Source organism: Malus domestica, chromosome 13, assembly GCF_042453785.1.
Source record: "Malus domestica chromosome 13, GDT2T_hap1".
Taxonomy (NCBI): Eukaryota; Viridiplantae; Streptophyta; class Magnoliopsida; order Rosales; family Rosaceae; genus Malus; species Malus domestica.
This window is the reverse complement of record NC_091673.1, coordinates 5,285,154-5,307,647: the sequence shown is the minus strand read 5'-3', so window position 1 is coordinate 5,307,647 and position 22,494 is coordinate 5,285,154. Positions and strand designations below refer to the sequence as shown.

The 22,494-nt window shown below is 36.4% G+C and overlaps 1 protein-coding gene across 2 annotated transcripts; it reads right to left on the bottom strand.

Moving 5' to 3' along the window:
• Positions 1-10,450: 10,450 nt before the first annotated feature.
• On the bottom strand, positions 10,451-19,102 carry LOC103430666 (protein NRT1/ PTR FAMILY 2.13). 2 transcript variants are annotated; one of them, XR_011574404.1, is made up of 5 exons: positions 18,641-19,037; positions 18,128-18,345; positions 15,961-16,541; positions 13,833-14,761; positions 10,451-10,557 (listed from the first exon to the last, which is right to left on the bottom strand). XR_011574404.1 is itself a non-coding variant. In XM_008368817.4 (4 exons), the coding sequence occupies exons 1-4, from the start codon at positions 18,831-18,833 to the stop codon at positions 13,891-13,893; spliced, it is 1,863 nt and encodes a 620-aa protein (XP_008367039.3). In that variant the 5' UTR covers positions 18,834-19,102; the 3' UTR covers positions 13,599-13,890. The 2 variants fall into 2 exon arrangements, 1 of the variants encoding a protein (XP_008367039.3); XM_008368817.4 differs by lacking the exon at positions 10,451-10,557 and having other exon boundaries at positions 13,599-14,761; positions 18,641-19,102.
• Positions 19,103-22,494: the final 3,392 nt, after the last annotated feature.

Here is a 22,494-nt window from a genome sequence, read left to right as displayed (position 1 = left end):
CTACAAGGAAAAACAAAGAAAATCCTAAAGGCTACTTAAAATACTGCACTACAGTAGCTTGGACATCCTATGACTACTCGGTCGCCACACCTTCAGCAGCCGTAACATTCTTAGCAGCGGCATCATCCAGCGTTTTACCCCCAGCTGCCCAAGCCTGGGCACTAACATCTCAAACTACTTCACCAATGGAAGCCTCAAAAGTAAAAGCAAATAAGTCTTCCAAAGAAATAGAGAAACCTCAAGCCCATCGTTATCACCCTTCAACTGCTCATTTTTCTCAAGCAAACTAACACGACGAGTTGTGGCTCATCCATTCCCTTCAAAGCAACAAGCTCATAATCCAACCTCTTGATCTCCTCGGTTGAGGAATAAGCTTCAACTGCCATAATCTTCGCCATCTCTTTAACAACCTCGCTACATATGCATCATAGCAAGCAGAGCAGTCATTCTCTATTGGGTCGTATGTTTTGCAAAGGAACTTGGGCAAACAACCTTTCTACCGCTATTAACAAACTTGGCACAAGCGTCCATGACTTCAAGCATATCTAATTTTAAAAGCACATAGATCTCAGCAGTTTCCCTAGAAGCAGGCTTAGTGGATTTCTCACAGCTGCCCACGCGAGTAGTATCTTCCTTCCTAGCAGGCGAATCAGTCTCAGTAACAAAGGGAGTGGCCCTTAGCTCCACTTTAGCAGTAGAGTCCACCTTACCACTCTTTATAATAGCAAGTCTCTCCAAATGTGAACCAGACTTGGCTCCCAACGAACGACCTAGTACAGACTTCGGCACTAGGGGCATGATAAAACCTTTACGCTAAGCAATCTTATCAACAATTGTACTAGCCATTCTCAACATGGAAGGCGCCACATGCTCAGATCTAGCAACTTCTTTTTCTTCCCATTAGAAAAAGTCATGCCAATCACAGGCCTCTCGACAGCAGACATATCATCATGAGCAGCAGTGGAAAAGTCTTCCGTTTTCTCTTAACCAGCATTTCTTGAGTAGGCGGGCAAGATTTCTTCTTTCCACCTTCATTCATAGTAAGCTCTACGACAACGATCAGACGAGCCAATGCATCCACCTTGATCCACTTTACCTCATCTTTCGAAGACAGCCTACCTTTCTCTCGATGAAGAGAACTAAGCAGCCAATGCCATTCATGGTACTCAGCAGAGGAGATCAACCCAGCATTCTAGCAGGCATGAGGCCTGCATGCTCAGCATTCCAGTAACCCATGAGGCCCACGACCTCCTCATTTCTTTCAGTCGCCAGCCTAGCCCGAGTAAGGTCCAAGACCCCAAAGGACATGAGCTATGTGGCTCGCCTAGCACTGCGCCCCAGCACCACAATCCGCGACCCCGACCGCACAAGTTACCTTTGGCTTTAGCCAAGCCAAACAGCCCAAGCAGTGGCCCCTGCCACGACGCCTTCTCGGCCCATGCCGAGCCGACTCCTGGCCCCTGCCAGCCGACGTGCTGCACCACCCCGACGGCTGCCCCGCGACAGCACTATCCAAGAATAAGACAAGAAAAATTAAATTTTTCTTACATTGGTGCGGCACAGAGAAGACGAATAAAGCAACGAAAGACGGTCCTTTGCACGGGCAAGATGTAGAAAATTGCTAGAGGAGGGGGAACAAATATCCTCTAAGCTCTCTCTCTTGTTGGGTAGAATAAATCGCTCTCCAAAGTTGATTTAATAACCCACTTAAGGTGGACTTAAATAGGTTTTGAGAGAAATTTACTTCCCTTTTCTAGAATGATCTAATTTCCAATTAAAGAGAGAATTTACATCAAAATAGGAAGCAATCCTATGTTTCATAAAGCAAGAAGATCTCTACACCTGCTGCCATTTCCTGCGAACAGCCCAACAGGTGTGAGGGCATTTGCATCCACAAATAGTACATACGTTAGACAATTGAGTAGGCAAATCTCTTTCCTACTTTCTCCTAATAGGGAGAATTTTTTTAATGTGACCGTCACACAAGACGGTACATCGCTTGTCTTTCTGTAAATAGTTGGATATGTGTGTTAAAAGGTTAATAACTTAAAAATTAAAATTTTCCACCACTTACATAAAAACACGTGGTGTACCATCCGTGTTCCCATCACAACTAAAAAATATCCCCAAATAGGTACTGTTGCATTTTTTTTTTAAACAAACGATAGTATTACATTATAAGGGAGGAGAGTGGGATAAGCCTAATAATAGGCTTGCCATAATAATATAGTTCAACTTCGTATTTGGTGAGAATCGAATCTAAAACCTCTCACTTACAAGTAAAAAATAATACTACTAGACCGTAATACTAAGTGACGGTATTGTTGCATACTTCAACATGAATAGGCAAATCTAAAAGTAAATGTTAAAATGATGAATAAATTAATAAAGTATAATTTGTTTAGTTAATTTGCCTAAGACATGAGTAAGCAATGTGTCCCATGAGCCGATCTAGTACAAGTTTGCTTAGTCGGACATGCTTCTTTTTTTTTTTAGGAAAACTAATGAAAAGGGTTTCAAATATTTACATATGAATCAAAAACCATCCACTAACTTTATTTTAATAATAAGGACAAAAGACTAAAAAAAAAAAAAAAAAAAAAACATAACAAGCCCACTAGCACTGGCGCGTCTTCCCCCCAAGTCCACTTTTTTTCTCCTACCTTTTGTCCCATCATTCAACTACATTAATAGTTTTTTTTTTTTGCATAGAATAAAAAAATTAAAAAAAAACTTCGAATTGAATTACATTCTCCTGTTTTATTTTTGTGGTGTTGTTTTCTAATAGTAGTCATGACCATTGGCGGAGCTAGGAATCTTACCACAAGGGGTCATAGTGTAAAAGTCCAAAAAAAAATTTAGGATGGAAAAACATGTTGAAAATGAAATCATAGTACTTTCATTCATAATTCATAACGGAAACAATATTACAAGCTATAATCGTCCATATTTTGAAAACGAAGCATTATAGCTTCATTTTCAATACAAGCAAAAATATCTCTCTCAATATAAACAAGCAAGCTATCACTCAATCATTGATCTCCCATTTTGTTCCTAAGTGGATCCTTAACAATATTCATGACAGAAAATGCTCTCTCCACTGAAGCAGTTGCAACTGGTAAAACTAAAGACAATGTAATGAACAAATATACATAATTGAATACTTGATGCATCCTTGTCTCCACCATTTTTTTTTGCAAGATCACCAATCCCTTCCAATTGAGAGAAATCACTACTGGAACACACATAATGAATATAAATCTCAAGTTGATCTTCAAGTGTCAAACGATCATCATCCGAAAAGTCTTGAGGATAAAATTAAGCAAGACGAAGTAACTTTGGTTTATCAAAAGCTACAAATGAATCTTTCGGACTCAAACATGTTAAACAAATAAGCAACTCGATATTTACCTCATTAAAGTGATCCTATAACTCTGTAATTTGCTTATTAATGACATAAATAAAGAGCTCCACACGATAATGATGACGATTTGTCTTTATTGGAGCATTACACCTTGACCTCCCTGGAAGTATAAATGCCTCTTCCATGTTAAGAACATCAATATAATGTTTTTCACAAAAAGAAGATACTTCATCAACCAATGCATCGAACTCATTATTCCTCATCCAATGTAGCTTTTCCTTGCATGATTTCACTAAAGCCATGGCATTCACAATTTCTTGATCTTTCCTTTGCAATGCTTGTGACAAATCATTTGTGAGTCCCAATATGACTTTCATCAAGAAAAGGTGAAACATAAACTCAAAAGTACGTATTTCTCTCATTAACTTATTTGCTTCACCCGCACTTTCATTGGGATTATCATCAATAACCATTTGAAGCACATGAACCACGGATGAAAACATGGAAATGATGCTAATCAAGGTACCATAGTGTGAGTTCCATCGTGTGTCACCGACACGTTTAAGACTTGTTTCTTGATTTAAGCCTCGCCCCGTTATAAGATAATCATTTTCAAAAGCTATCACAAGTTCTTCTTGAAGTTGCCCTCTAAGTAAATCATGCCGCTTACAAGATGCTCCAACATGATTAACCACAGTATTAGCCATTGCAAAAAAAGAGGCAATGTCTATATTCTTCTTTGCTACGGCAACAAGAGCTAGTTAAAGTTGATGAGCAAAGCAATGAACATAATATGCACAAGCTTGTTCTCTCAATATCTTTGTTTTAAGGCCATTCAACTCACCTCTCATATTGCTAGCACCATCATAACCTTGTCCTCGTAGCTTGGAAATGCTCAAACCGTTGCGAGAAAATAATGTGTTAATAGCATCCTTTAGTGAACTTGAAGTAGTGTTGGTAACATGTTGGATACCCACAAATCTTTCAATTACATGCCCGTTGTCATCCACATAACGCAACACCATAGCCATTTGCTCTTTCACTGACACATCACATGCTTCATCCACCAATATTGAAAAGAATATATCTTTTAGACCATCCATGATAGCATCAAGTGTTTCAAGGGTACATGAATTCACAATTTCTTTATGAATGCTAGGAGCTAGTAATTTGAGATTCCCCGGAGCATTTTCCATCACAACTTCTCTAACTTTATCATTATTATCTGCAAGGAATTGCAATAGCTCCAAGTATATTCCCCTATTGCTTGAAGTGGCACTTTCATCATGGCCACGAAAAGGAAAACCTTGTCGCAATAAAAACTTAGTGCACTTGATTGATGCATTCAAGCATGTGCGATAAGACTTACGAGCTTGGTCGGAGTGTTTGCTCACTACCATTTCAATATGTGTAGCTTGATTCATCAAATTTGTAGCAGCTTCTCTAGCCTTATTATGAACACTCCCAACCGGTCCAACAAGCATCTTAAATCTTTCTCTCCCTTTCTTCCAAGTTTTAAATCCATCTCCAGTGAAAGCTTCACTACCCATTTGTGCAAAATTGGTTTTAAAGAGATAGCAATAGAGACAAAATGCCGCATCTTTAGATATACTATACTCCAACCAATCAAACTCATCAAACCATTGGGGAATGAAACGTCGATTAATTCCCGACATATTAATTATTGGGAAATTATGACCTCTAGGTTGACAAGGTCATTTTTGTAGATATGATCTTCGGACCTCATCTCTCATATTAGCATCATAATCTATTATTCGAGTTCTCAATCCAGGATCCGCTTCAAGATTACCCAAAACACCATCTAACTGACTTTGTCTTGAACTTGGAGTTCTTGAACTACCAACAGTATTTGAACTATCAACATTATTCGAACTACCCGAACCTGATGATGACTTTCTCTTAAAAAACCGTTCCATAATAATTCTACATATACAAAATATTCAAAATAAATACTCACAATATAAACAAACCATTAACATAATCAAAATAAATATGAATTGGATTTCAATTAAATTAAATATCTCATCTTGCATTCTACATATACAAAATAATGAAAATAAAAACTCACAATATAAACAAACCATCAATATAATCAAAATAAATATGAATTGAATTTCAATTAAATTAAATATATTCTACATATACAAAATATTCAAAATAAATACTCACAGTATAAACAAACCATCAACATAATCAAAATAAGTATGAATTGGATTTCAATTAAATTAAATATCTCATCTTGCATTCTACATATACAAAATAATGAAAATAAAAACTCACAATATAAACAAACCATCAATATAATCAAAATAAATATGAATTAGGTTTCAATTAAATTAAATATATCATACATAGGGTTTTGAACTTACTTGAATTGTGAAATTTCACAATAACAATGAGCAAATACAAAGAGCAAAGCTGGTGGCACCACCACCACAGTGACGACGACGGCAGCACAAAGGCACCTTAATGGCGGCAGCAAGGGAGGAGATGGAGTTGAGGGTTTGTGGGGGATTGAGTTTGGAACTTAGGGTTGGAGGAGGAGAAAGCAAAAGAAATTTGGGGGTTTGGAATGAATGGCTTCGGATCTATGTGAAATAGGGCTGAAAAGGACACGCTGGGCTTTTTTTTTTTGTTCAGACCTGCCCAGGACACGCTGGGCATTTTTTTTTGTTCAGACTTGGCCCAAAACGACATCATTTTGGCCAGGTCATTTAAAAAAATTTCCTGGGCCAAAACGACGTCGTTTTGCCCAGGTTGTTTAAAAAAAAAAAACAGGCGCGCGCGCCTTCGTCTTCAACCAGCCCAGCCAATGAGTTTTTTCAGACCTTTCGTCGAACACTTGGTGTGCAGCCAAGAGGTCACACCAGCAGCTCCAAGGGGTCTCTAAGGTTGTTTCCATGGCTTCCAAGGGGTCGTGCGACCCTATTGACCCCAATGTGGATCGGCCACTGGTCATGACACACCCCGACCGACATCAAGGCATGCTGACCGTCACATGAGAGTGACGTAGCCATGTGCACAATGTGGAAGCGATAATGATAAAAATTATACGAATAATTGAAAACCAATTTACTAGAGTGCACTACTAAAGAGAAAGTGATAAGAGTTAGTTACAACAGTAAACACTCCTAATCAGAGCATAAAGTCTAGGTGCAGTCCAGGAGGACAAGTACTACTTATACAGTACCAAAAATGTCCTACTATGATATAGATAAGTCAGAACTGCCGACGTCCTCAAGCCACCAACAGCAAGCTTACTTAAAACCTAGAGGGGCGCAAAACAGAAAACGTGAGTGGGCAAAAACAAATGTTTTACAAAACCATTTCATTTATCAATATACTAACCCCTCGTTGTAAAACATGTATAATTTTTTCCCATAATCAAGATATAAGCATTTGCATACATACATACATACATACATACATATATATATATATATATATGAAATCATAACAATTCAATTCATGCTTCAGATAATCATATTCATATGTATGCCATGCCAAAATATAACAAAGTAAACAATCCAAGTAAGAATGATTTCATAGATATATGATATGTTCGCCAGAACCCCTGCGGTAGTCTATACGTTTGAATTCATAGCTCAAAAGTCAATCTAGTCGGAGTCACTACAATGATCTATACGACAATATACTGCACATAAGTCGGAACCACTAAAAATGGGTCTGTACGACAAGACTGTGCACTTAAGTTGGATCCAATATGAGCTCATAAAACTGCACCTAGGGTGATTGTGATTTAGCCAGAGATATGAAGTACATACCTGTTTATTTACGTCACCTCCTGCATTGGGAAGTTGCTCGTGAATTCCTAAAAACAAAACCGTAAGGGCGTGGTCGGGGCCAAAAGTGGACAATATCGTGCTACGGTGGTGGAGCGGATCCGGGAAGTGGTCCGCCTCGGGCCGGGATGTGACAAGTCATGATGATGAGAAACTTTTCAATGTGCCCAGAACACGGGATGGTACACTCCATACAAGTTGTGAGAATCTTGTGTTAAAAAATTAATAACAAAAAAAATAAAATTTTCCACCTCACTTATATAATAACATGTGGTATATCATTTGTGTTACGGGCACAAGGAAAAATTTCTCGAAGATGACACCCAAACTCAAGAAATTGGATGGAGAGCTACATTTATTATTGTAGGTATATGAAAAAAATGAGGAAATTTTAATTTGGTAATTGAAAACAGATTTTTAAATATAATTACTGAGAATTAAACACTATTTATAAAACTTCACCAATAAGGGTCTAAGTTTCAAACCTTATGAAACTGAATCAAGAATTAAACACTATTTATAAAACTTCACCAATAAGTATACATTATTAATGAAATTAGACCAATAAGTAGACATCATTTTGTGAAATTGGATCAATAAGTAGACATTTTTTATGAAACGAAAACAAGAATTAGGCATAATTTGAACACTGGACTATACACTATTTATGAAACTGGAGTAAGAACTAGACAATATTTATGAATTATGACCAAGAACTAGGCACTATTTATGAAAGTGGACCAATAACTAGACACTATTTATTAAACCAGACCAAGAAAAAGACACTATTAATAAAATTGTACCAATTACTATACATTATTTATGAAACTGGACCTAATAACTAGGCATTATTTATGAAACATGATCAAGAACTAGACATCATTTTATGAAAGTGGACAAAAAACTAGACACTATTTATGAAATTGAACCAATAAATAGTATAGTACCGTTCAATTTCATAAATAGTGTAGTTTCATAAATAGTGTTCAGTTTTATAAGCAGTGTTCAGTTTCATAAATAGACTGCGCGCGCGTCAGGTTTTTTGTTTTTTTGTTTTTAAATTGTGACATTTTCGTTAAAAATTAAGTTTTTTTGTCCTTTTTATTAAAATTTAAGGGTTTTTCATTAAATAAAGTTTATAGCATGGTTTTTTGTTAAAATAAACTTAGTCCAAACCATTTTCATTAAAGTTCCCTTTTTTTTTTTTTTTGAGGCGAAATGAGATTACTCTATATGACATTGAACTCATCGTACACAAGAGTTAAGCCTAAAACATGTAACTTACAAATTGAAAAAAATACAACTAAACTATAATGTTAAACAGCAAACAACCACCAAGAAGCCAAACCGAATTCTAAAATGGATTTCAAATCATCTTCCCTTTTGGAACAGAGTTCTAAATTAAATTGATTTCCATCAATTCCTTCTGAGCAACGTTTTACTAGTGAAAGCATTAGTTTCAATCAATCATTCAGGCAATCTCCAATAATAAAGACAAATGCTGGGTAGACATCAGTCAAAATATACTTTAGGGCTTCTCATCTATGTTCGTTTTGAATATCACACGTCTTAAAATCCACCACTTTCGGAATCAAATGTAAGAATTTGAACATTGCATTTGAGATTAAAATATAAATATTGAGAGCGAAAAATCTACTATACTCCCTAACTCCGGTCTATTTTATATAACTAAGCTGCTGGTCCTGGTCTGTCCATGCATGCAGGTCGACTTCTCACCACACGGTAGCTTACTATGGCAAGGACTAGTAGATATGACAGTACTATTAACATTGATTGGGACCAGAATCAGGTAGTTGTGCAGCGGTAACTAAAAGCTAACGTTAAATTTGAACCATACACAGCACTTGCGGCCTGCAATCTCGTATATATTCAATTGTGAAATGCTAAGGGGATTCTCTTAAGAGTGTAACTCTTTATGGATTCTCTGTCACCTATCATTTTTTGGCTCAATATTTTATAATGTTAGGATATGAATTAACCTTAAATTATAAGGTGGTAAAGAGTTTATAAATAATCTCATTTTGAGAGAGTCCCTTATAATTTCTCTATTGAATTTGATTAGACGACTTTATCCACACTATATACGACCATTCCGTGTCTCCTTCAGTGGTTAATTAGGGCAAGCTTGCTGTAAGCCTGTAAACAGTAGATCGAGTACTTCGGAGATTCTGCTGGTGCATTAACATTCTAGAAGATGAGGATTAGCTCTTGTTAAAGTTATTTATAGTTTCTGATTTAATAATTCATCTCTCACATTTCACCTTTCTTTTTCCTCGTCCATCACCTTCTCCAATAATTCTGCCTTCACTAACATTCCGCCGGTAAAGAAACTACAACCATAAATTCTACAGAACAAGAGAAGGTTCCAGATTCGCAACAAGCAATAAGACAATTTGGCAGAAACGTGCCTAGCTATGGCTCATATTTTCTCGTCTAGTCCACCTTGCAAATTGCAAAGCACCGAACCGATCACTATCATTATTGAAAGCTTCATATTCGCACATACTGGAAACCAACCAAGAAGCCTCCAAACAAAGATCTCATCAGTAGTAGTCTTGTCGACCAAAACCTCTCACTCTAGCATTCTAGGCGTGTTGCATGCGCGATCTCAGTAGTAATCTTGTCCACCAAAACGTCCCACACTAGGACAGTGTCTGCATTTCATATGTGCTGGTGGACAGTGCTTACATTTCATGTTTGAGCTGGTTGACGCCAGTGCCTATGTCATGCAATGCCACAGATGTTTATTACGATGTGATGCGTTGGATTCTTTACTTAACTCGGCATGCTTGAATTTATTGGTACTACATATATGTGGTACGTTTTCCCGTATATGATTTTCAAAACGGATCAGGTTAAATATGTTCATAAATGAAATGATTTTTGAAATTTTTTATTTTTGTCTGCTCACATTTTCTTGTTTTGCACCTACTCATGACTTTTTTTACCAATTTGTGTCATGTTATGTGTTGCACAATAATTAGTATTAGAAAATTAGGACAATACATATAGTTGGGCTACTAAAAAAATTTCATTATTATTTTTATGGGTTTTATATTTTAGTTATAATAAATAATATCGAATTAATATAAGGGTCTGGTATCATCTTTATTTGCAATTGAAAGATTTTATGTTTGAATCTCGTGAATGTCGAGTTTAAAACTAATTTATTCCCTAATTCTTGGTATAATATATCGTTATATGAAAAAAAAAATTATAATTATCCACTTAAGATCATACATGTCCTTATTCTTGCAATTTTATTCATTATATGAACATATCCATACCAATAAGTTACAACTCCCATAATGTGAAAATTGCACTAAATATTCCTGGGATATATCTAATGTTAGATTAAATGTAGATTTATGGAGAATAATCCGAATAATGACTTTGAGGTACGATTTGAATCGTTTTCTTAAAGTGTTATTTGCCCCCACTCGAATGAGTTTGCTAAAGGGTTCTTGGAAAATCACTTCCAGGATACAACAAAGTATGGAATATTCGATTAGCAAAACCGAATTATATTCCCTTAGAAATAACTAGAAAGAAATTGTATGAATGTGATGCGTAGAGAAAAGAGAGCAAAGAAATTATGTAGACAACAAATTTCTGAATGAATTGTGTATGAAACATTATACCACAACATGTATTTATAGACATCAAAGTACCCGTTCATCGAGCCATTTCATTTTAGTTGAAGACACACAACTCTTCTTAATAGTGTTGACCCAAAAGACATATGTTTTATTTAGAATTTTCAGAAAATAAATATTGACTAATTATATCCTTTAATTCTACTCATACAATTTGAGTAAACATCATATCTTTTAACCAAAAGTTGTAATTCAACCAAAAGGTACAAGGTTGAATTAAATCCAACCTTTCAATACATATTGCCGCATGCATGCTGCGGATGGCACCAGCACTAGGTCATATATATTTATATATTTATATATTCATAAATATTATATATTAATATATATATATATATATATTAATAATAATAATTATTATTATTATTGAAATCTCTAACAATCCTTCCCAATTTCAATAATATGGTAAATGATATTACAATAATTCTCTCTTTATAATTATCAAAAGCATACCGATATAATCATGCATACAATAAAGGTGTCTTTCGAATTAAACCTTTAATTAGTGTAAGTGATTCAAAGTTATAACGAATGCGATGGTGACCTAAGTTTAAACCACCTATTCTTATGTTAAAACCGGAATTACTACACACATGATTATGTCTTATTTCCTTAAAGAAATTTCTGAACTAATTAAGCACTATTATGGCCTTGTGCTTCATCCTGGTTTCATGAACATTTACAAGAGAAAACCCAACTCTTGGCAGAAGCGGCACCACTTCTTATGTTTATATAGGTGAGGTTCCTTCCCATGTCCCTGCTACTATAGACATAACTACAAATAACCTCATTAAGAGTTAAAACTCATCCTCCTAAACGTAGCAGTCTTGCACTGATCATCCTGGAATGAGCTATATAATAATTTTCAGTGCTTGCACAACCACTTAACAATAACTTGTTATTACCCATTAAACTTTTAAACTAGTGATGTTCTAGATAAAGTCGGGTTACCATTATTGGTGGCTAATTTTCAGTAAAGGGTTTTAGCCCCATTCCACTAGATGTACTAACTACCAAAGCTCTTGAAAGTGCTTTCGTTAACGGATCCGCCAAGTTATTACTTGATTTAACATAAACAATATTAATAACTCCATCAGTTATTAATTGCTTGACATATTCATGTCTCAAGCTAATATGTCTAGATTTTCCATTGTATACCTTATTGTATGCTCTAGACAAAGTAGCCTCACTATCATAGTATAAAGAAATGGATGGCATTGGTTGTGGCCACAACTCTATTTCCAATAACAAATTTCTAATCCATTCCGCTTCTTTACCTGCTGCTAATGCTATAAATTCAGATTCCATAGTTGAATGTGCTATACATGTTTGCTTCTTCGAAGCCCAAGAAATTGCTCCTCCGGCAATTGTAAAAATCCACCATATTTGCGCTATTGGTCTTATTGGCATATTCCTCACTTGCTTTTCTGTGTCTACAATCACGAATGTAATGACCTTACTTTCCACAATGGTAACATACACCATTTTCATTCTTTTGATTGTTGTTGGAATTGGTCTTCTTAAACTTCCCTTTGTCAATTTTGACTTTGAAGTTCTTTTTATATGTGTTTCCTTCGACAATGTGAACTTTAGAGAAATCTTGATTGGCAAAATTCTTATCACGATTTCGAGTTTCCTCTTCAATTTGAATACTCTTTTGCAAATTCTCCAAACTAATATCTTCCACCATGTGTAGAAGTTTCTTTCTATAGTTATTCCATGTTTGGGGTAATTTTGCCATAATAACTCCAACTATCATAGGATCCGGAATAACTATTTTAAGTTCACGAAGCTTTGAGACCAAGACCACTAATTCATGAACCTGGTCTAGGATGAGTTTGTTATCAAACATAGTGAATTCATAATATTTGAACATTAAAAATTTATCTGTACCTCTTTTTTTCCGTTGTGTACTTGTGTTCAAGTGCTTCCCAAATTTCCTTTGGAGATTGAATGTGTGCATACAGGTCATATAAACGATCAGATAATGTGCCCAAGATGTGTCCTCGACATACCAATTCATCTTCTTCACGCTTCTTTCGATCGGCAACTATATTGTCTGAGTCTTTGTCACTTGGTTCACAAATAAGCTCCAATTTCGGGTCCAACACATATATGACATTTAGAACAGTAAGCATGAAACGCATCTTGTCCTTCCATCGGGTGAAATTTGATCCATCAAATTTGTCTAACTTGTAGACATCTTGATTGATAATCTTCAAAGCCATGTTATCAGATTTGTTATCCATAACGAAAATAACACTTTAAGATTGTTAGATTAAATGTAGATTTATGGAGAATAATCCGAATAATGACTTTGAGGTACGATTTGAATCGTTTCCTTAAAGTGTTATTTGCCCCCACTCGAATGAGTTTGCTAAAGGGTTCTTGGCAAATCACTTCCAGGATACAACAAAGTATGGAATATTCGATTAGCAAAACCGAATTATATTCCCTTAGAAATAACTAGAAAGAAATTGTATGAATGTGATGCGTAGAGAAAAGAGAGCAAAGAAATTATGTAGACAACAAATTTCTGAATGAATTGTGTATGAAACATTATACCACAACATGTATTTATAGACATCAAAGTACCCGTTCATCGAGCCATTTCATTTTAGTTGAAGACACACAACTCTTCTTAATAGTGTTGACCCAAAAGACATATGTTTTATTTAGAATTTTCAGAAAATAAATATTGACTAATTATATCCTTTAATTCTACTCATACAATTTGAGTAAACATCATATCTTTTAACCAAAAGTTGTAATTCAACCAAAAGGTACAAGGTTGAATTAAATCCAACCTTTCAATACATATTGCCGCATGCATGCTGCGGATGGCACCAGCACTAGGTCATATATATTTATATATTTATATATTCATAAATATTATATATTAATATATATATATATATATATTAATAATAATAATTATTATTATTATTGAAATCTCTAACATCTAATACTAAAACAGGTTGATTCGATTTGATTGGATTTTATTTGCATATATACAGAGCCATGTTTAAGCATTTGTTGAACCTAACTGCACCTGATCAGTATCATATGGCTTCTCTTCAACGTTCACATTTGTGGCCTTGTAATGATAACGTTGCGCACAAAACAGAAAGTAGGCAAAAGTCAGAACCCCAATCCCAGCCAATAGGAAGTAGAAGTAGTCCAATCTCCCAGCATTGAGGTCATTGGTCAACCAATCCGGGTGCTTCTCTGTCCCAGTCACATGGTGCAGCACAGTCACCGTGAAACTGCTCAAGTAGCTCGCACCGGCAAAGGAGCAAGACACAAGGGCATTTCCAACGCTTCGCATGTGGTCGGGGAACTCCCGATTGAAAAACTCCAGCAGACCTATAATATTGAACGCCTCACAGAGCCCCATCAGAATAAGTTGCGGGGCTAGCCAGAGGAATGACACATGTGCGTCAGGGTGCAAATTTGCAAAATCCCTTCTCTCCTTTTCGATTACTCCGGCCACTGCCATGGACAGGACGGAGAATATAATCCCGATTCCACATCTCTGCAGGACTGTAATCCCACCTTCGAGCTTTGTAAATTTTCTGAGGGACGGGACTATAATCCGGTCGTAGATTGGGAGCCAGAGGCCAATGGTGAGAAAGGAGATGACGCTGATGGACCCAGCTGGGACTTCGAAGTTAGCGCCGAGATGACGGTCCATTTTTAGAGCTTGGGACACAGTAAACGTGCCCTGCTGTATCATGGCGGTCAGGCTAACTATGGCCGTTGACCATATCGGGATTGTTTTTAATACGCATTTAAGTTCTTCCACTTGTTGCACGCTGCACAGCCTCCAGTTATCGACTGGAGAACCATCAGGCTTCAGATCGTTATCCAATATTACAGCAGCCTTGTTCAAGAACCTAATGAAAATACAATGAACAAAGATTGTTAATTAACACGATGAACAAATCAAAAATTAAAAGAAACACAGTTCATAGTTCATATTAAACAAAATTTCATCTCTACTCTTGTACTTATAGTTTGGTAGACGTCTGTCACATAGGATTCAACAATCTATAATCCAAAGTTTAAACACCTCATACTTTGGACTATGGCGAATTTCATATGGTCCGTACTCTAAAGACACGACTCGGAATTTAACTAACAAAAAATAAATGACATTAGAGAAAATGCTTCTCTTAATTCATTTGGACGGAACTCAAGCCACCATTTTGAAACATGGTGATTATTGCTTAAAGTTCTAACGAATAGATGCAACTTAAGCAATTGAATTTGAATTCAACTAAAACACTTGACTATTATTTTTCAGGGACATCGAAATTAAATATTATAATATTATAAACATATAAGTATGGACCCCACCTTACAAATGTGACGGCCGGTGGTTAACGATGAGCTTATATTATGAATACTTATGTAATCTGAGTCTTAATCCGATGTGATGATCGTTCAAAACAAAAAATCCGGTGTGATGTGATGATGGTTCTTGATTAGCTAATGATTATTTGTCAATTCAATTAGGCCAAACCAGTCAGCGGTTAGTCATAATAATTGGATTTTTTTATATCTGTAATAACTGAATATTTAACTTGTCATTTGTGTAAGTCAAATAAAATCTCCCATCAATAAATAGGAAAAATTATTACAAGTAATACAAAGAGGTTAGACAACAATCATTAAGTATAATTATAATTGTCACAATTCAAACACGTCCTCAAGAAACCTAATTAAACTTTACTTTGGCCACTCCATATATGTTTTGGAGAGTGAGGATCCTGCCGGATCCTCTTTGTAAGCATCCCAGATATCCTCAAATTACATTCATTCATCGTTCATTGTAAATCGTGCGATAAAAAATTATTGTAAATTTTTTTATTTAAAATTGAATATAAACAGTACTTGACAAAAAAGTTAATAGTATGATGAACGAATGTAATTAGAGGATTCGGCGAGGATCCTCTCTCATGTTTGGAAACCTAAAATCTATAATCAATAGATTAAGCCGGAGATGCCAACTTTACACATATTAATACTTTCAAATCAATGATTAATTCATGAATAAAGAACTGATCGATCTGTCACGACAAAGATTTGTTACCTGAGCTGGTTTGTGAGAGGGAGCTTAGAGGCGTAATGCCCCTTGAATATTCGAGGATCATAGAATTTGTCAACTTCTATAATTTCTGCTTCTTCCGCAAGCTTAACGTGGCGTTTTTTATGAGCAGCAACAAGTACTTGTGCAATCGCAGAGAATATACTGCCCTGTGGCTTTGCATGCACGTAAACCCTAGACCCGATAAGCAGAAGCAGGATAGAGCAAGCCATTAGCACCGTTGGGATCCCAAACCCTAAACTCCAGCTGACTTTGTCTTGAATGTAAACCACTACGGTTTGGGTGATCAACAAGACCACTGTGAACGTAGCATAGTACCAGTTGAAGAAGCTTTTCACTCCTTTCTTTCCTTCTTCGGTGGTTTGGTCAAACTGGTCAACGCCAAATGGGATGCTGCATGGCCTGATGCCACCTGAGCCTATGGACAGAAACCCTAGACCCAGTAGCAGGAGACCGAGTTGAGCTCGGGTTGGACCGGTGCACTGACTCAGTGCTTGCTTTTGTGGGCTGCATGGCGGAGGATGCAGCTGCGGCAGCCACGCTGTTAAAGTAATTGTCGCCATTCCCTGTTGTTATATAAGTAATGTTACACAATAAATTAACTAAGCGGTAAAAAGTTAAAAAGGAGTTCCATAGAGAAAAATCTAATTGAACTTTTACGTACTTCAAAATTTGTAGCAATTTTTTTCTTACAATTAAAAAAAAATTACTACAAAGCAAAATTGTATACGCAGTGGAACTAATAATCTTTTCTAAAACTGATGAAAGTGACACTAGGGATGGCAACGAGGTGATTGGGTTCGGATGTGTCATTATCATAACCAAACCCGTTTATTTTTCTCTAAACTTGAAACAATAGAATCTTCAAATGGGATTCTCCGTAACCTAACTTGTCGAATAACAAATTACGAATGAGTAACGAACTTTCCATTATAATATTTATATTATTGATTTACTAGTAGATTTTAAATGAAGACAGGATTAAAAAGACGACTGTTATCAAAACTGGATGAACAAGACTACTGTTATTCATCACGTAACATTTCGAGTGTTTTCGAAATGTTGGCTAAGCTTTCCAAAACCGTATACCATATTGACTGGTAGCTCTAGCTTCAATTATTGGGTTCCCTTATTGGATTTCCTATTATACTGGTAGTTCAACTTCAACCGATTTCTCTCATTCTGTAGTTGACGTGTTCAACACAAAATTATATTTGATTTATTGCGCAACTTAACTCAAATTTCTAACTTAATAACCTCATGTAAAAAATTAAAATAAAACTTCAACTGTGCACAAAGGGTAGGTTTTGCTAAAGAACCCTTACCCTTTCCAATCCATATATCAACTCACTGGGTACCTTTTCAAAGAGTTTCTGAGATTTTGCGTACAACAAGACAACAAAGCCAACTACAAGATCATCACCGGCGCTCTCCCACCTCTAAAAGTTAAACCCCACAACCATAGAGTACTAAAGCACATGACACATGAAACAAATATTAATTAATGTAGAATGGCCCTAGAAGGGCCACAGATTTATAAATCATATATCTGAAAAATATATACACGATTTAGGAGTGATTAGTTGTTAAATTCAATATTTTATATCTATATACATTATTTGATACATTATTAAGTGGATAATACTTGTGTTACTTTTTGGTGAATGAACTTATTTTCTGACTTGTTAATAATGTATCTTTATTTTGTTAAAAAAAAAAGTATCTTATTGTGAAAATTTAATAATCGAAACTGCTCAATTTCTTAGTTTTCATTTGAAGATTATCCATACAAAAACTCATTCGAAATTCGAATAGCAGTTCGTTTAGTCATTCGAATATGTCAAAATAAATTGACGGTTCATTATGAATATATTACTTGGTACCACAGTGTTAACTTAGTCGATACTTTTTTTTTTTAACAAAACTTATTCGATACTTTAGATGACTAAACAAATTCCGATTTAAATTATTTTTTTTATAAATTATCTTCAAATTTAGTCAAAGTAGTATTTAATAGTAACCAAATATTAACATATTAGCACAAACAGTTGCCAAACTAATGAAGTTACCAAGATAAAACAAAGAAAGCATTGGCCAAAAAGTAATAAAAATAAGTATATAATTGAGAGAGAGAAGTTAGAAAGAGAGGTACCATGAGAGAAGAAATGGACGCAAAAGCAATAGTCCGAAAGCGGCCGATATAGGCGTCGGAGATGAAGGCACCGAGGAGAGGAGCGAAGTTGGTCAAACCAGACCAGATGTTGATAATGTTGGAAGCTGAAACCTGGTCTAGGTGTAGCATCCTCGTCAAGTACACCATAAAGTTTGCCAGCAACCCAAAAGCAGCCAACCTTTCGAACGTATCATTTCCTGCACCACCACCACCACCATTAAAAACGTTTTCCTTTTTTTATCATCTTTTAATAAATTAGACTCTTTGACCGCAATATAATGGATAAAGATGTATTAACACATCATGGAATGAGAGTAAACTGCCACCGATAGCATCCCGTGCTCGATCATGTCGACAAAAAAACTTGCATATTTTTTCATCAATGACCTGGGACACAACGATTTCGGTGCAACATCCTCCATGAGAGAGAGAAAGAGAGAGGTAGAGGGGGGGGGGAGAGAGAGAGAGAGAGAGAGAGAGAGAGAGAGAGACCTAAGATGAAAGGCATGGCCTTCCAACCACCAGGTTTTCTTGTGACATCACGTTTTCTATCAACTGGTTCTTTATCTGGGCTTAAAGGAAATTTGTGTGACAGCTCTGAGGCAGTGCTTTTCTGAAACCACTTTGTAACGTAGAGGCAGTGGCTTGATTGCTGCTGCTTCTTGCCTTCAGCCATCATCGCCATTATGTATTTTGATCTGCTAATTCAGCTTATCAACATGCAAGAAGATTAAGCGGGAAGCGGGCACTACACTAGCTAGCTAAGCTTTGAGGAAGTGCTTTTCTAAAAGCACTTATGAAGAGTTGTGAGTTTGAGGTAACATGCTTTGCTGGGGCAGACGTATATATAGGGAAGATGGCGAACGAAGTCCCATATTGAACTGTGCGCACCCTCCATTAATTGTGGCCGACGTATCTCTAAAGAAAAAAAAGTAAAAAAAAAAAAAAAGAAAGGCCCATTACAAACAAATTGAGGCCCAAGTTATGATCTTCTTTCTTTACCAATATGGCCCAATACATCATTTCCATCTTTTTCCTTTTAGTCATGCGAAATGTAATCGCATTTTCTGGATATATCCGTTTTGCCGCGTGATTTTGATGCTTGGATTGTGGATCGACCATCTCGACTCACAATTTTCATGATTAGATTGATGATGATGCATCTTCACTTGCTGACGTATTTGTTTACGATATTCGTCCATGCCGAATAATAACTCGAGCCAAATTATAGTTAGTTTATTAGGAGATTTAACCAACTTCTTAACCAATCAAATGTATTCAAAAGTTATGAATCAACTGACGACAATCCTACTTTCTTCTCCTAAATGTATGCTGTTCAACTGCATTCCTTAAAAGTTCGTTCATTCTATTGTGCTAAAAATATTCACGTGATAATTTTACAAGACAAAAAGGTAAAAAATAGTCCAATCCTGCATTGATATCATTGTCCAACCAGTTGGGCTGACCATGCCTTCCTGTAACACTACGCAGAATGCACACCGCCACAGTACTCAGATAAGTAGCCCCGGCCAAGCAAAGATAGGGCAGAGAATTCCCAATACTTCTCATCTTCTCAGAAAACTCTTGGTTGTAAAATTCAAGGAGCCCAACGACGCCAAACATCTCGCAAAGTCCGAGCAACATTTGCTGAGGAAATAGCCAAAAAACCGACGTGGCTACAACCCCGTTCGATGAAGCACTGTGATGTAGCCAAAGTTCTCCTTTGTTGCTCACTAAATGTGGGATCCCACCTTCACATTTAGTGAACTTTGTTAGGGCTCGTTGTAAGACACGGTTGTTCAACGTGAGGGAAATCAAGAGCGTCATAATTGACATCATTTTCGCCGAGGCAGCAGGGATTCCGAAATTCAGTCCAATGTGACGATCCATTTTCATGGCTTGTGATACTAGTACTACTACAACTGTTGGTTCTTGGGCAAGGGCCAGCAAGCAGATGACACCAGAAACAAATACTGGGGAAGATTTTCATAACATGTATTACCTCTTCAACTTGTTGAATGCTACATAGCCTCGAGGGAGTTGCACAAGACCCATCATCTTTTAGTTCATTGTCCACTACCTAGCAGCTTTCTTCAAGAAGCTGGGAGCCAACAATTTAGAAATGAAAATTAGGCAGAAAATATCAGCAATGGAGGCACCAACGATTGTTAGTAAACAGTAGCTACATACCCAAATGCTAATTATGCTGGCAGCAGTAACCTGCTCCATGTGATACAAGAAAATGATTCAGACCTGCACACACACACAAAATAAAAATTTCATATATGAAAAAAACATGTGTAGCCAAAAATAATCATAAGGCGACATGTGGATTCTTGGATAAAATATGACAAAAATACCCTTGAGGCATACTGGGATTCCTACACGCGAGCAGCGGGCAATCATCCCTAGACCAGGTCAAAAGTGCCCAAAAAAGGTAACAAATTCAAAGTTATCTCATCCATCCTCATCTTAGGTAATTACTTCATAACCTATAAATTATTCATATAAATAGAGATTAATTGGCTAATTAATCCATTAATCACCAATTTAATCACCCATTATATCAAATAAGTCACCCAAATTAATCCCCAAAGCTAGTCAAAACCGGCCACCTCCCTTTGCTCCTTACCTTTCTTATTTTCTCCACTTTATTACCCAAATAAAGTTAGTCATCCAATTGGATAACCCCCATTTATTTCTTTCATATTTAATTAGCCAATAAATTGGCTAATTAAACCACAAATTCAACAAAAAATTCACAAGTTGGCCGGCCACTTTCTCTCCTAAGTGGACCAGCTTAGCCCTATAAATAGGCTCTCATTTTCACCAAACATTGATTCCAACACTTTGGCAAAAATCCCAAAATTCTCTAAACATTCTTTCTCTCTAAATTCTAACTTTGGCATCTGAGGTTTTTCGGCCAAAGCCCCCCCATTCATCGTGGGCACGTGAGGCTCTTGGCCTTAACCTAATGTGTTAATTGTTTTGTAGGTGCAAAATTGTCTAAGATCAAGGAGGAAGAAATTTACATCCACAAAACATGCATATATATAATATATAATAAAAGAAAATGATTTCTACATATTTATTTTCCCCACTTGCAATTATTTTTTAGATTTGGATTGAATAATTCAAAGAATAATAAAAACCACATAATATACACACCTAAGATGTGAGGCATGGGCTTCCACTCGGGCATTGTTTGGTCGGTTTTGTGGCAATAATAATGGCTCGGAGGAAGGAGAGTGGTTATCATAAGAAGGGCAAGAAAAAGCTGCTGCAACTGCTCTTCTTATCCCTCGCCATTTGCTCTCTCTCTCTGTGATGTTAATTTGGAGCGTGATGAAGGAAGCTAATATACTTGTACAGGGAGAAATCCGGAGAAGGAGAAGCCACCTACCTTGGACATAACGGACACTCCCCCACCGCCCCCCCCAAAAAAAAAAAAAAACTACCCCCGACAATAAGGCATGCATCGTCCTTTTTTCCGTACTGAGTTGTCAAGCTCCTGAGGAGGAATGAGTTAATACGAGGAATCCAAGCCAAACTAGGCGACTCAAGCCAAAGTATAACTTAAAAAAAAAGAAAAAAAAAGAAAAGGAAAAAAAGAAATGAGATAGAGACATTGGAGCCAAATTAGGAGAAGTTCTTGGGCAGTTGGGGTTGGTGTGTGAGAAAGCGGGCGGGCCAAAATAAGGTAGGATTAGCATAACACATTAGGGTGTATGTGGTGTTTTTTTGTGTATCGAATTTGCACAAATACGTGGTACCAGATGTCGGATCTCATAATTTCTTTCAAATTAGGCATGTAAAAAGTGTTAAGTCTTAATGAGCGGGCTCGAGTTCGATACTATTTTTTAGATTGTGATTAATTCAGCCTAATTGTAAGATCGAACTTTATTTGGCTCATTTTTAAATGAATAGGACATGCGTTTTATACATAGGTCCTGGACCGACCATGAGTGTCATAAGAAATTTTTTTATCATCGAAAATATATTGCATGTTACGAGATTATAATACTTATCACAATATTAATTATACGAGTCTTTTGTCGTTTGAATGTAATGGTTGATTATTTTAGTGAGGGGACTAGTCTTTTGTCTCCCTCCTTGTTATTCTGTTGTAATCAGCCCTTATTTTTTAAATGATATGCTATCGGCGCTCTTCAAAAAAAAAAAAACATGAAGCCTAATTCGTTTTGTTAGGGTACTATACTAACTAACATGCATGTTTAGTTGGAATTGATCCCATAAACTAACCCCTTTTACTTGATAAATTTTTGGATAGGAGCTTCCACGCCCAAGGATGACACACAAGGGAGGACCTTTTGAATTCAAGCTCC

Excerpts from the sequence above, each read along its gene's own strand:
- LOC103430666 (XM_008368817.4), bottom strand. The coding sequence starts at position 18,833 with ATGGCGATGATGGCTGAAGGCAAGAAGCAGCAGCAATCAAGCCACTGC. Across the intron at positions 18,346-18,640 it reads GGCCATGCCTTTCATCTTAG|GAAATGATACGTTCGAAAGG; the intron begins GTCTCTCTCTCT and ends GTGGTGGTGCAG. Across the intron at positions 14,762-15,960 it reads CCTCTCACAAACCAGCTCAG|GTTCTTGAACAAGGCTGCTG; the intron begins GTAACAAATCTT and ends TATTTTCATTAG.